Source organism: Neofelis nebulosa, chromosome 4 (assembly GCF_028018385.1).
Source record: "Neofelis nebulosa isolate mNeoNeb1 chromosome 4, mNeoNeb1.pri, whole genome shotgun sequence".
Lineage (NCBI taxonomy): Eukaryota > Metazoa > Chordata > Mammalia > Carnivora > Felidae > Neofelis > Neofelis nebulosa.
The window spans coordinates 151,262,936-151,277,066 of NC_080785.1; the positions used below are offsets into that span (position 1 = coordinate 151,262,936).

Here is a 14,131-nt window from a genome sequence, read left to right on the forward strand (position 1 = left end):
TCTCTCAGTTTGTGGGATCAAGCCCCACATTGGGCTCTGTGCTGTCAGCACAGAGCCTGCTTGGGGTTCTCTCTCTCCCTTTCTCTCTTCCTCTCCTCCCTCCCCCCCCCCCCCAAATAAGTAAACTGTAAAAAAAGGTTGTTGTTTTTTTTTAATTAAAGATGCTCAATACCATTAATCATTGGGGAAGTGCAAATCAAAACTACCATGAGATACCACCTCACACCCACTGGGATGGCTACTATCTAAAAAACAAAACAAGGGCTAGGGAGGATTTGGACAAATAGGAACTCTTGTGTATTGTTGGTGGGAATGTAAAATGGTACATCCACTGTGTAAAACAATATGGTGGCTCCTCAAAAAATTAAAAATAGAATTACCATATGATCCAGCAATTCCACTTCTCTGTGTATATCCAAAAGAACTGGAAGCAGGATCTCAAAGAGATATTTGTACACACCCATGTTCATAACACCAATATTCACAATAGCCCAAAAATGGAAGCCACCCAATAGCCATCCATTAATGAATGGATAAGCGAAATGTATATACATGTAAGGACTATTATGTGGCCTTAAAAAGGAAGGAAATTCTGTAATATGTTACAATATGGATGGACCTTGGAGATAGTTGCTAAGTGAAATAAACCAGTCACAAAAAGACACTCTAGCCCTAATTTCTATACCTAGTACATATGACACACTCAGTAAATGTTTACTGAGTGAAAAGAAAATTGCATACTACTTCATATTCATTATGATGGGTATAAGTTTTTTTTTTTTTTTAAGTTTACTTATTTTGAGAGAGAGAGAGAGGAAGAGGAAGAGGAAGAGAGAGAATCCCAAGCAGGCTCTGCACTGGCAGTGCAGAGCCCAACTCAGGGCTTGAATCCATGAATAGTGAGATCATGACCTGAGTTGAAGTTGGACACTTAACCAACTGAGCCACCCAGGCAGTCCAGGTATAAGGTTTTTTTTAAAGGAAAAACCAGCATTGAGTACAATGTGGAGAAATAGGAATTTTGTACGCTGCTGGTGGAAAGCAGCTGTTGGTCTCTCAAAAAAAGTAAACATTACTGTACAACCCAGCAATTCTACTCCTAGGTATTTCCCCAAAGAATTGAAAACAAATACTCAAATACATTTTCAAGAATGATCATAGCAGCCTATTCATAATATCCTAAAGGTGGAATCAACTCAAATGTCCATCAACAGGTGACTGGATAAACGATTCATGATATATGCATGTGATGGAATATTATTCAGCCATAAAAAAGGAATGTAGTACCGGAGCGCCTGGGTGGCTCAGTTGGTTGAGCATCTGACTCTTGGTTTATGGCTCAGGTCATGATCTCACGGTTTGTGGGTTCAGCACCTGTGTTGGGCTCTGTGCTGACAATGTGGAGCCTGTTTGGGATTCTCTCTCTCTCTCTCTCTCTCTCTGCCCTTCCCTGACTCGCTCTCTCTGTCTCTCTCTCAAAAATAAATAAATTAAAAAAAAAAAGGAATGAAGTACCAATACATGCTACAGTCTGGATGAACCTCAAAAATACACTAAGTGAAAGCAGATATCAAAGGTCACATTTTGTATGATTCCTTTCACAGAAATATCCAGAATATGCAAATCTCTAGAGACAGAAAGAATCTAAGTGTTTGCCAGAGGATTGGGGTAGGGGATAAGTAGTGATTATTTAATGTGGTGGGGGTGTTCTTCAGTGGGTTATGAAAAAGTTTTGCAGGGTGCCTGGGTGGCTCAGTTGGTTAAGCGTCTGACTTCGGCTCAGATCGTGATCTCACGGTTTGTGAGTTCGAGCACTGCGTCCAGCTCTGTGCTGACAGCTCAGAGCCTGAAGCCTGCTTAGGATTCTGTGTCTCCCTCTCTCTCTGTTCCTCCCCTGCTCTGACTCTGTCTCTCTCAAAAATAAATAAAGATTAAAAAAAAATTTTTTTAAATAAAAAGTTTTGAAACTAGAGAGAGGTGGTGGCTGTACAACATTGTGAGTACACTAAATGCCACTTTACAATGGTTATTTTAACATATGAATGTTACCTCAATTTAAAAAATTAACTTATGGGGCACCTGGGTGGGTCAGTTGGATGAGCGTCCTACTTCGGCTCAGGTCATGATCTCATGGTTTATGAATTTGAGCCCTGCATGGGGCTCTGTGCTGACAGCTCGGAGCCCACTTCGGATCCTCTGTCCCCCTCTCTCTCTTCACCTTCCCCTCTCACACTCTCTCTCTTTCTCAAAAATAAATAAACATTAAAAAAAAAAAAAAACTTATGACCACATCTGGTTTAGCTACTGTGCAGTTTCGTGGGGAACTATGGTCTGTCGTCTGGAGAACTGGCCCCTGGTTCCTAAAGAAGGCAGAAGGACACATCGTGGGTGAGGGGTACACAGGACCTCTACGTTTTTTGCAACTTCCTTGGAGTCTATAATTATTTCAAAATAAAAATTCAAATGAAAAGTAAGGACACATGTGATCATGGCTGCCACTCTTAGGTCTGGCACTCAGAGACCGACCACCCTCTTTGAGTCCTAAGACTCATCCCTGACTGGTCACCTAGGACTGCCATCTGTCCTAGGCTGGCAGCTGTGGGCAAGGGGGAATCCTTATCCTCTGAGGAGTTGGCCCAGGGCCAAGCAGGTGGATATTCCCAAAGATGCCAGGCTCCACCTGGGTCTGTGGTTTGGGCCCCGGGGGCAGGACAATGTAATTTCATAAGCTCCCACAGCCTCTGGGATGGGACTGGCTCTACCCTGTGTGGTGGACAAGGTGAGTCCTCAGGACACGGGGGTTCCTGCCAGCACTCTGTGGGTAGGAAGCCCATTCAGGCAGCCACACTGGGGGGGATGGGGCCTGAGGTTTGGGACATCTAGAGAGCCACAGGAGACCATCGCCTCCAGCCCACATGGATCCCTCCCGTGGCTTCCTTCCTCAAGAAAGATACCTGCTCTCACAGCGGCCAAATAGACCCAGGAGTTCTGTCCCACTTTGCCTGTGACTTACAGCTGCCAGAACCATTCAGGATGGTCTGGAGGCAGGACTAGCAGGACTAAGCCGGCTCAGTCTAGTTTTACTTTCACTTTCATTTCCCCTGAAATGACGGAGGAGCCAGGAAGAAAGCTATGACTGGTATCGTCCTTCAGTCCCGTAGACAAAGTGCCTGTGTGCACTAGCCACAGTGAGGCACTGGCCTCTGCTAGCACAGCCTCCCACGCAACGACCGCGTCTATAAGCGCTGCAGCCTGTTGTCCAGCCGCAGGATGGCTGTCCCGGAGACCTCCAAGTTGCTGGATAAGGAGCGATACTCACGGCAGCTGTGAGGCCCGAGGCGGGGAAGGGAATGGGGTGGCTTTCTGACTTCTGGTCGCCGATCGCCTACCTTCTTTTTCCCCATCCGCAGGTATGTGCTGGACTTGCCGGCCATGCAGAAGATTCAGGGAGCGAAGGTCCTGCTGTCAGGCCTTCAGGGCCTGGGGGCTGAGGTGGCCAAAAACCTGGTCCTGATGGGTGTGGGCAGCCTCACTCTGCATGATCCCCACCCTACCTCTTGGTCTGACCTGGCTGCCCAGGTGAGAGTCAGCCGGGATGGTGGGGTGGGTGGCTATGCTTCCCAGACCAAGGACCCGAGAGAAATCTCCGTGCTCAAGCCAGACTACTGTGTCCCTCTCTAGTTTTTCCTCTCAGAGCAGGACTTGGAAAGAAGCAGGGCTGAGGCATCTCAAGAACTTGTGGCTAAGCTTAACAGAGCTGTCCAGGTATGCATCCACACAGGTGACATCACCGAGGAGCTGCTGCTGGACTTCCAGGTACCCTCCCTGCCCCCCTCTCCATGTGAGCCCAGTCCCTTCCTCTAGCCCTGAGCTGAGCAGCAGTTCTGGCCCTGCTGATCACGGGGTCCATCCAGGTAGTGGTGCTGACCACCTCGAAGCTGGAGGAGCAGCTGAAGTTGGGCACTTTATGCCACAAGCTCGGAGTCTGCTTTCTGGTGGCCGATACCCGGGGCCTTGTGGGGTGAGCAAGGCTACCTGCCTGGCCTACCACATCACAGGCAGCAACTGGTCCCAGTGCTATTCCTAGCTCCAGGCTTGCCCCAGTGCCCCTCCACCCAGCCCCAGGCCTGTCCCAGCATCCCCTTCTGGTTCTGGTCCCCAGTCCCACCCCTCTGCTTCTTCCACCCCAGCCTCCAGACCCACTCCAGTGAGTCCCTCAAACTCGAGCTTCCAAGCCTCTCCCAGTATCCCTTCCCAGTGCTGGCTCTCTGAGCTTGCCCTAGTGTCTCCCACGCTTCACCACAAGCATGGCGATTAACCACTGAGCCGTCTCAGTGACCCCTGCCACCACACCACAGGCAGTTGTTCTGTGACTTTGGTGAGGACTTCACTGTGCAGGATCCTACAGAGGCAGAACCCCTGACAGCTGCTATCCAGCACATCTCCCAGGTGGGTGTTGAAGTGTGGGTGCTCACCTGCTGACCAAGGAGGGCACCCCTGAACCAAGCCTCCTCTTCTCCAGGGCTCCCCTGGAATTCTTACTCTGAAAAAAGAGGCCCACAACTTCTGCGATGGGGATTTGGTGACTTTCTCGGGCATTAAGGGCATGGTGGAGCTCAATGGCTGTGATCCCCGGCCTATCCACGTGCACGGTAAGCCAACCCTCTCCACTTCCAGGCCCAGCACCCAAGCCCCAACTGGGGGCACACACAGCCTGGCTCTGGTCCTTGGGGGTAGGTTCTCTTCCACCTTCCTCAGCATGGAGCAAGGTCAAGGACACAGATGCAAGACAGGATAGAGTATAAAGAACTACTCTGGTTCAGAGATCATACTGACGAGGCTGGATCTCCCCTAGGGGACAGAACCTTGGAGATTGGGGACACAGCAAATTTCTCCTGTTACTTGAGTGGTGGGACTGTCACTGAGGTCAAGAGGCCCAAGACTGTGAGCCATGTGAGTGCAAGTGCATCTGAAGTAGGGGAGCTTGGGAGCCTCAAGGGGCCCACAGTCTTCTGAACCTGACCCTGAGCTAAGTACCTGCTACAGAAGCCCATGGATGTAGCTCTGCTCCAGCCCCGTGTGGTGGCCCAGAGTTCCCAGGAAGCTCGCCGCGCCCGCTGCCTACATCAGGCCTTCCGTGCCCTGCACCAGTTCCAGCACCTCAATGGCCGCCTGCCCCGGCCCTGGGATCCTGTGAGTGGCCCCTCTGCTCTTCCTTGAGCCTCTGTCTTATTGGGGTCTCACCTACCAGGAGGCAACAATGATTATCTCACAGACCCAAGTTATAATCCCAGAGGCATTTTCCCACTTACATATAGGAAATGATAACACTGTCTCTAGGCCAGAGAGAGGGTCCCTGAAAGTACCAGGCACAAAGGCTGGGGACCCCGCCACCTCCTAACCACTCAGTTCTGAGGTGAAATCTCTACCCATGTTGGTGAAGCCCTCAAGGGCATTGTCTAGGCGTTCTCTGGTGGGGCTGCACAGTCTGGCAACTGGTTTGGGCCTTCACACTTAGGCTCTGCTTCCACTTCTCTGGAAATGGGGGGGTGGCTGCATGAAGGGTTTGAGCAGGGAATGGAGCTCAGGCCAGGGCTGCCGTGCCCACAGAGTTCTACCCCACAGGTTGACGCAGAGATGGTGGTGGGCCTGGCCCAGTCCCTGGAACCACTGAAGGGGACAGAAGGAGAGCCACTGGAAGAGCCTCTGGATGAGGCTCTCGTGCAGACAGTCGCCCTGAGTAGTGCTGGTGGCTTGAGCCCCATGGCAGCCATGTTGGGTGCGGTGGCCGCCCAGGAAGTGCTGAAAGTGAGCACAGGCACAGGCAGGGTGGGACTGGGAAGGGTGTGGAGGTAAGTGTGGGTGCCAGAGAGTGCCCAGTACCAGACAGTGGCCTTGGAGGCTTCGCCAATCTGGTGAAGCCCAGCCAGGATCCTAGGGGCTCTGGAGCTGGCAGGAGTCCCTACACTAAAATGCTGGCCTCTAGGCAATCTCCGGGAAGTTCATGCCCCTGGACCAGTGGCTTTACTTTGATGCCCTCGATTGCCTTCCAGAAGATGGGGAGCCCCATCCCAAACCAGAGGACTGTGCTCCGGTAAGAACCTGGGGTAGGGGTGCAAGCTTTCTCCAAATTCAGAACTAGGGAAGGAACAGGAAGAACGATCCAGAGATCCTGACCTGGAAAAGTTAGCGTAAGACGGAGACACAGCACAGGCCAGTGGCCATCACTGACCCCTGTCTGTGTCTCCTAGAGACATTGTCGCTACGATGGGCAAATTGCAGTGTTTGGGGCTGGTTTTCAGGAGAAGCTGAGCCGCCAGCACTACCTCCTGGTGAGCTTTGTGGTCCAGTTGGGAGATGTCTGTGGGAGGGCTGGGCCAGGCCCTCTGGCTAAGGCTGCTCCTGCTGGCAGGTGGGTGCTGGAGCTATCGGTTGTGAGTTGCTCAAAGGTTTTGCCCTAGTGGGCCTCGGGGCTGGCGCCAGCGGGGGAGTGACTGTTGCCGATATGGACCACATAGAGCGCTCCAATCTCAGCCGTCAGTTCCTCTTCAGGACCCAGGACATTGGTGTGAGTGCCGGCCCCTACCCACACCTAGCATCCTGGACGGTCCTCCCACAGTGCCCCCCAACACCCCCAACATCTTCCTGCTCTCTTTTCAGAGGCCTAAGGCAGAGGTAGCTGCAGAGGCTGCTCGCCGCCTGAACTCAGACTTGCAGGTGACCCCACTCATCTACCCACTGGATCCCACTACAGAGCACATCTATGGGAACAACTTCTTCTCCCATGTGGATGGTGTGGCTGCTGCCCTGGACAGTTTCCAGGCCCGTAAGCACTCGCCCTTGAAACTCAGCCCCTTGGTCAAGGCAGTGCCAGCCCCACTCCTGCCCCTCTGCCCCTCTTACTAGGGCACTATGTGGCTGCTCGCTGCACCCACTATCTGAAGCCACTGCTGGAGGCGGGGACACATGGTACCTTGGGACATGCTTCAGTGTTCATGCCGTGTGTGACTGAGACCTACAGAGCCCCTGCCTCAGCTATAGCTTCTGAGAATGCTACCTACCCTGTCTGCACCCTGCGGCACTTCCCCAGCACAGTCGAGCACACCGTGCAGGTAGGACGCACCCCAGAAAGCCCTAGCCCACCCAGCTCAGTCCTCAGCTGTAGACTGATTCCCTGTGTGACACCTCATGGTTCCTCTCTCCCCCACAGTGGGCCCGGGATGAGTTTGAGGGGCTCTTCCGTCTGTCTGCTGAGACCATCAACCGCCACCAACAGTAAGGCCACCAAGATGAGTGGACGGGAGGGGCGCCTGGGTGGCTCAGTCGGTTAAGCATCCGACTCTTGGTTTTGCTCAGGTCATGATCTCATGGATCTTGAGTTGGGGCCCCTTGTTGGGCTCTGTGCTGACAGCATAGAACCCACTTGGTATCCTCTCTCTCCCTCTCTCTCTCTGGCCCTCCCATGTACTCTCTTTCTTTCTCAAAATATGTAACATAAAAAAATAAAATAAGAGGGGTGGATGGGAGCCCTCTAGCACCAGAGGGCTACCCCTAGCTAGCCCCTACCACCAGAATCTTCAGGGCTTTAGCCTCGAAACCCTTCCTCTGTCCGCAGGGCACCCACTTCTCTGGCAGAACCAGATGGGCTAAAGGTGCTGACCCTGCTGCAGGAGGTGCTGGGTGTCCTAAGAGAGCGTCCACAGACCTGGCAAGACTGTGTGGTGTGGGCTCTTGGCCACTGGCAACTATGCTTCCATGATGGCATCATGCAGCTCCTGAATCGTTTCCCACCTGATAAAGTGGGTAGCTAGGGATTGGGAGGCTGAGGACTCAGGGGAACCAGACCGAGCCCAGCAGCCTCCATTTCCTTAGGTGCTTGAGGATGGAACTCTTTTCTGGTCAGGTTCCAAACAGTGTCCGCAGCCCTTGCAGTTTGATGCCAGCCAAGTAAGTGGGGTCCCTTAGGAACCCCAAGATGGGGATGTGACCCCTCAGAGCAGAAGTAGGCCCCTGTTCTTCAGAGATAAGCAGATGCTGAGGGAGATTGCTGTGTTTGTGCGCATGTGGGTGTCCACGTGTGACACAGAGGCAGACACTCAAACAGATCCACAAATGGGTGGTGAACCCTAGCCCATGTACCTGTACATGCTTGCTCTACCCATGCATCTTCCCATGCTCTTGCTCTGACTGCAGGACACACACTTCCTCTATGTGCTGGCGGCCGCTAACTTGTATGCCCAGATGCATGGACTGCCTGGCTCACGGGACCAGACTGCACTCAGGGAACTACTGAAGTTGCTGCCACTGCCCGTCCCCCAGAACCTGGTCCCCATCTTTCCTAACGACCTGGAGCTAGCTCGGGCTTCTGCTGAGTTTGGTGAGGCTCCTGACCTCTGGCCCCCTATGCTGCCATCCAAAGGCATAGCCCTGTCCTCAGCTTATGCTGCAGAAGGAAGATGGGGCCTGGGGACCCTGCAGCCAAATCACTATCTCTCAGGCCCTCTGATTTTGCTTCTCTCAAGGCTTGGGCTCATCCTCTAGCCCCTCAGTAGGCACTCTCCCTGCTACCCATACCCCTGCACCTCTATTCCCATGGCAGATTCTCAGCAAACCCCCCCACAAACCTAGTTATGTTCCCCAGGTGAGGACGGAGATAATTGGTACATGCATGCAGGCACACACACACACAAGTAGGGCTGGGGCTGCTTGAGAGGAGACTGCACTATCATTCAGGGGGTCTCCCTGAAAGTGGCAATTTAGTCTTAGGAGAGACCAAGAATAGGCACCAGGCTCCAGGGAGAACACAGAAGGTAGGGGCTAAGAACTTCCACCCCCTTCCTCTGACAGGCCCTGAGCAATTGAAGAAACTGCACAAAGTCCTGGAAGTCTGGAGCGGGAGCCCTCCCCTCGAGCCCCTGAAGTTTGAGAAGGTGGGAGTCCAAGTAGGGGTGAAGGGACAAGTTGGGGAAGATTGTTGGGGAAGTTCAAGAGCTAGGAAAGTAGCTTTGAAGTCCCTTGGCCTGAATCCTCCTCCCAGCAGGACCCCAAAAGCAGATTACCTTCCCTGAGCCTCAGCTTCCTTACCTGATAAGTGGGGAGAGGTAAGCATCCATCCCACAGAATTATGGGAAGACCTGTACAGTGACACGTGGTCAGCCATGGCTAGGGACTCTGGGGCAGTGTTAACATCACTGTAACTTGGGCCTCACAGGACAATGATAGCAACTTCCATGTGGACTTTGTGGCAGCGGCAGCAAGCCTGCGAGCTCAGAACTATGGGATCCCCCCTGCCAACCACGCCCAGGTAACTCTGCCCTTCGGGGCTCAGGCCTAGAGGTAGAGGTCAAACCCTAGCCCTACACCTTGGGCCCAGACCAAATCTCTTGTCCTTGGCAGAGCAAGCGAATTGTGGGCCAGATTATTCCAGCCATTGCCACCACTACAGCAGCTGTGGCTGGCTTGGTGGGCCTGGAGCTGTATAAGGTGGTGAATGGGCCACGGCCCCTCAGTGCTTTTCGCCACAGCTACCTGCATCTGGCTGAAAACCGCTTTAGCCGCTGGGTGCCTTGCGCCCCAGCCATCCAGAAGGTGAGCCCTTGACACCCACCCCCCCCACACACACTCACACACACACACACACACACACACACACACACACACACGAGGCCTGGGTTCTCCTTGCACCTACCAAAACAGGCTCTACTCTGGCTTTGGGTTTGTACCAGAACCCAGACTCTGGGGGAGTCCTTAAGACTTCCTCCAGCCCCCTTCCTGCTGTGAAGCCAGACTGGGACCTGTCAGACACAGGAAGCAGCCGTCAGCCATCCCCACCCCCATCCCTCCACAGCCCGGGTCTGGGGGAGCTGCAGCTTTAACTCATTAGTGGAGCCAGATATCCCTCACAGCCTCCACCAGCCCTAAGGGGGAGGTGGTAGGGAGGGAGGACTAGAGCCCTAGCCCCAAACAGAGCCTAACTTCAGCCTGCATGGCATGGGGATCCTGGCCCACACTCTCCAAGCTGAGTTAAAGGCCACTGAGCTCACCAGTTGCGGCGGGGGGGGGGGGGGGGGGGGGGGTGTGCATCTAAGTGCACAGGGGTCTGGGCATCCCTGGCCCTGAGGTTTGTGGCCATGGAGGGAGGATGCTGGCACATCTGTGTGCCAGATGGGAGTACAGGACTCTTCTTCAATGTGGGTTTGCATGGGTGTGCATGTGAGTACACATGCAGGCATTCCCAGGCTTGTGTCCATGTGTGTTCCTTCGAGTGCAGGGCTGTGAATGCCCCTGGCTGTGTGCCCAGGCTAGGCAGTAGTTAGTTGGCATTTTCTTGGGGCACAGGAGAGGGGGTGGAGAGAATACCCTCACCAAGGGAGAGGGGAGAGGTCATGGGCCAGCACTGGGCTTTTGCTGGGGTCCCTCAGGGCACAGTACACAGAGCCCCTTTGTGAAGGGCTTCTAGCACATAAGCTGCCTTTGTCTGCAGTAGAGGGGGAGGGAGCAAGGGAGGATCCCCCCCAACTCACCTCTGGCCTCATCTCAGCTTGACCCCACTGTGCTTTCTGGAGGCAGGAGTCTGTCCTGGCTGCCTTACCACCCTCAGCTCCAGTCACCAGAATCCCAAGATTTTTGAAATGGGGAAGGAAAGGGGACAGGAAGAGGAGGCCCTTGCAGACTGTGTCCCTGCTGGGGTCTCAGCCAGTGGGGCCCTATTGGTCATTGTGCCCCTTGATACTCTGTGCCCACATAGCCCAAGGCCCTGGCAATACAGGATGAGGGGGCAGGATGTACCCCCCAGCTTCCAGCCTTGCATTTGAGGATCAAGCTGCTTTATCGGAGACTGCAGCGGCCTTGCTCCTGTTTCCTCAGGAAGCAACGCCCCCCCTACACACACACACACATACAACCAGCCTGTGTGATGGATTGCCTGTTTCCCTGTGCGGGGGCCCCATAGCCCCATTTCCTGTGCTGGCCCCAGCATAGGCGGGGAGGGTACTGAGACTCTGGGCCCAGATCCCACCTTCCAACCCCCCGCCCCGGGGCTTCTGCTTCCTGCCTCTAGTCCAGCTCCTCCCCTAGGAAAGGGGCCATCAGCTGCTGGTAATGGGTAGGGGGAGGGTGTGTGTGAGAAGCTTCTCATTCCTCCCCCCACCACCCCCAGTGCCATCACCTGACATGGACCTGGACCTGTTGGGACCGCCTGAAGGTGCCTGCTGGGCAGCCAGAAAGGACCCTGAAGTCGTTGCTGGCCCACCTCCAGGTGAGCCCCATTCCTCCTCCTCGCCTTCAGTCTTGGCCCAGCCTGGTCTAGCTGGCACTTGACCTGACTCTCTCTAGGAACGGTATGGGCTGAGGGTGAAGATGCTGCTGCACGGCAAGGCCCTACTCTACTCAGCAGGATGGTCACCTGAAAAGCAGGCCCAGCACCTGGCCCTTAGGTGAGCCCGCACCTGGCTTTAGCCAGGACTTGTTCTGTCCCTGGAGGTTGGAGGTGGGAGACATGATGAAGTCTTTCCTCCTCCCAACCCCATTTGGGCCTCTCACACCCTCCTGAAGCTTTCTTTTGCCAAATGGAGCCGGCAAATGGGCTGGGGGTGGGGTGAGGGCTGAAAGCCTGAGGAGGGGCCTCCAAGCTGCCTGCTTGGCCAGCTCCATTAGCTCCTCCACACCCCCCATTAGCTCCTCCACACCCTGTTAAGCCCCCCCTTTCACGGCCCACTCCCAGGGGACTCACAGCTTCCTGCCTCCTGCCCGCCCTGCCTGCTGCTCCTAAAATAGTTTCAGATGTTTCCTGTCTTAAGCTGCTCCTGCCCCTGGCTTGGGCTCCTTATGGCCCATCAGCACCCCCTGGTCCATGTCAGGTCACTCTGCCTATCACTGCTCACCTACCCAATCTCCCCCAACCTCTTTCCCCCCACCCCACACTACCAGGGTGACCAAACTGGTGCAGCAGGTGACAAGCCGGATGCTTGAGCCTGGGCAGCGGATGCTGGTGCTGGAGCTCAGCTGTGAGGGTGAGGAGGAGGACACTACCTTCCCACCCTTGCACTACGAGCTGTGACAAGGCAGCAGCCCTATCACCTGGCTCTATCGAGCCCTGCATCCTGAGCCCACAGTAGGCACTCAATAAATGCTTGTTGAAGGAGGGTGTAAGTGGAGAGGATGGATGGCAAAACATGGGGCAGTAACGCACAGGGTGGGTGATGTGGGCATGACAGGGATCCCTGCAGGGAAGGAAAAGGCTCTTTAGCTTCACCTGCCTGGGCTGCGCCTCAAAGGGCTGGGGCCACCTCCTAGAGCCTCAGGGGTATGGAACCAGGATAGACCAGAGAAAGGTCTTTATTGTCCCAGGCTGGAGGGCAGGGTCAGAGGTAGCTGACATCATTGCAGATGATGGGTTGGCGGCTTCGGCAGCTCATGAGGGCTGCAAATCGTGAGACATCTGCAGGCAGTTCAGGTTCCGGGCGAGGTGGGCATGACAGTCGCTTTCCTGCCATAGCAGCCCTGCGTGCCCTGGCCAGCTGGCGCCGCAGCTGCTCAGAGAGCCCAAGCAGGAACTGAGGGGGCCGAGCACGGGCACGGGGCCCACCACTATCATCCCCCTCACCTGCTGCCTCTGGTAGCTCCATCCAGTTGTGCACCAAGTCAGCAAAGCAGTTGTCGCCCAGCACTAGGGGCTGGCGACTGCGACCTCTGTTCAGCAGGGCTGCAGTCCAGTCTTCAGCTTCCAAGCCCTGCCAGTGCTCCAGGCAAGCATCTGGTGTAGACTTGGGCCGTGGTCGACGGGCAGGTGGTGCACCGGCCACAGGGGCCCTGCTAGGCAGAGGAATGCCACTGGCCGAGAGGCGCTGTCTATGGGGGGGCCATGCTGGGGGTGTTGGGTGCTGGAGTACAGGCAGCTCATCCTCTCTCCATGTGCTGCCCGACACCTCAGAGAAGCCAGAGTCCCAGTCCAGGACATGCTCCCTTGGGCTCCCCAAGGCAATACCCTTGTCTCCTGTCACCATACCTTCTTCCTCTTCCACACAGCCGACTGAGTCCTCTTCCAAGGCATCTGAGGCCCTGAGTCCATGGCTGAGCCAAACACCTGGGCCAGGTTTGGGGGATGGTGGAAGGGGGCCAGACATGGGGGGTGAGCCAGTGTCCCGGCCACACAGCTGTGGAGGAAGAGAGGGCCCAAGTTGGAAGGGTAGTGCTTGTCACCCCTGCCTACCTAGCCAGAGTAGTCCCAAAGCAGAAGGCCCAGGAGGACTGGATAGGCCTGCAGGCCTGGGCAGCAAGGCCTCTAGTGGGCACAGGGCCGTCATGGGGGCGCTGGCACACGTAGCTCGTGTGACTCGCGTCAGCCGACCTGGTGGCAGTCCGGCAGGCTGCAGCACGCAGAGCTGGGCAAGTCGGTACCCGCCACCAGGGAGGGAGGCAGGGTTGTGGGCCCGCCTGCATCGGGAAGTAAGTCCTGTTCAGGGCTGGGGGTGGGGGAGCATCCCCTGTTTCCTGAGGGAATCAGCTCCCCAAAGCTCACAGCGTCTTTCAGAGAAAGAGCACTTGCCAGGTGGGGGGTAGAAGAAGTACAGATCAGCCTGGGGTAGAAGGCATCCATAGCAGCTCTAGCACCTCTTTAGTCCCTCGCAGCCCCCTGCTCAGCCCCAAAATAAATTTCTCCCCGCCACCTCCCTCCGCCGCCCCAGCAGCTTGGCCAGCTGGGCGGCTGTTACTTGATGCCCAGGGCAGCCCCCAACAGTCCGAAACCCGATGCGGGCCATCTGGGCCATCTGCGCCTCCCCGCCCCCATCCCGCCTTGGATGGGCACTCGGGACGGCCCCCTACCCGTGTGTCGTTCGGGCCGGACGGCAGCTGGGCACCCCACACGCGTCCTCACAAGCCACACCCGCTCCCAAGTCTCACCAGTTCCCAGCGGAGCTGGCTCAGGAAGCTGTCAAGCCGAGCGCTATGCATGCCCGTGCCGGAGCCCCCGCCAGGCCTGCCAATTCCTCTTCGAACTCCAGCGGGACCGGCGCGGAACGGGCCCAGCGGGCCGGCCAGCGGCACCCTGGCCCTCTGACTGGCGCCGCGGCTCCTCGCTCTCCGTAGCTCCCGCCGCCGCCACCGCCCCAACATCTGGCAGCCGCGCCCC

The 14,131-nt window shown here is 55.7% G+C and overlaps 2 protein-coding genes across 7 annotated transcripts; one reads left to right on the plus strand and one right to left on the minus strand.

The window, feature by feature from the left end:
- Positions 1-3,122: 3,122 nt before the first annotated feature.
- On the plus strand, positions 3,123-12,143 carry UBA7 (ubiquitin like modifier activating enzyme 7). Of its 5 annotated transcripts, XM_058726891.1 has the most exons (24): positions 3,123-3,326; positions 3,411-3,579; positions 3,682-3,816; positions 3,915-4,021; positions 4,359-4,449; positions 4,523-4,652; positions 4,856-4,953; positions 5,047-5,193; positions 5,626-5,808; positions 5,987-6,094; positions 6,252-6,332; positions 6,413-6,568; positions 6,661-6,826; positions 6,907-7,112; positions 7,211-7,275; positions 7,616-7,799; positions 7,873-7,947; positions 8,194-8,377; positions 8,848-8,930; positions 9,212-9,304; positions 9,397-9,588; positions 11,159-11,257; positions 11,335-11,435; positions 11,929-12,143. In XM_058726891.1, exons 1-24 carry the CDS (start codon positions 3,271-3,273, stop codon positions 12,056-12,058), a joined length of 3,039 nt encoding a protein of 1,012 aa, XP_058582874.1. In that variant the 5' UTR covers positions 3,123-3,270; the 3' UTR covers positions 12,059-12,143. The 5 variants fall into 5 exon arrangements, 3 of the variants coding, with proteins under 3 accessions (XP_058582874.1, XP_058582876.1, XP_058582875.1); XM_058726893.1 differs by lacking the exon at positions 5,626-5,808; XR_009260919.1 differs by lacking the exons at positions 11,335-11,435; positions 11,929-12,143 and having other exon boundaries at positions 9,374-9,588.
- A 177-nt stretch (positions 12,144-12,320) lies between these two features.
- INKA1 (inka box actin regulator 1) lies at positions 12,321-14,115 on the minus strand. 2 transcript variants are annotated; one of them, XM_058726902.1, is made up of 2 exons: positions 13,903-14,115; positions 12,321-13,154 (listed from the first exon to the last, which is right to left on the minus strand). In XM_058726902.1, exons 1-2 carry the CDS (start codon positions 14,113-14,115, stop codon positions 12,363-12,365), a joined length of 1,005 nt encoding a protein of 334 aa, XP_058582885.1. In that variant the 3' UTR covers positions 12,321-12,362. The 2 variants fall into 2 exon arrangements, with proteins under 2 accessions (XP_058582885.1, XP_058582886.1); XM_058726903.1 differs by having other exon boundaries at positions 13,825-13,962.
- Positions 14,116-14,131: the final 16 nt, after the last annotated feature.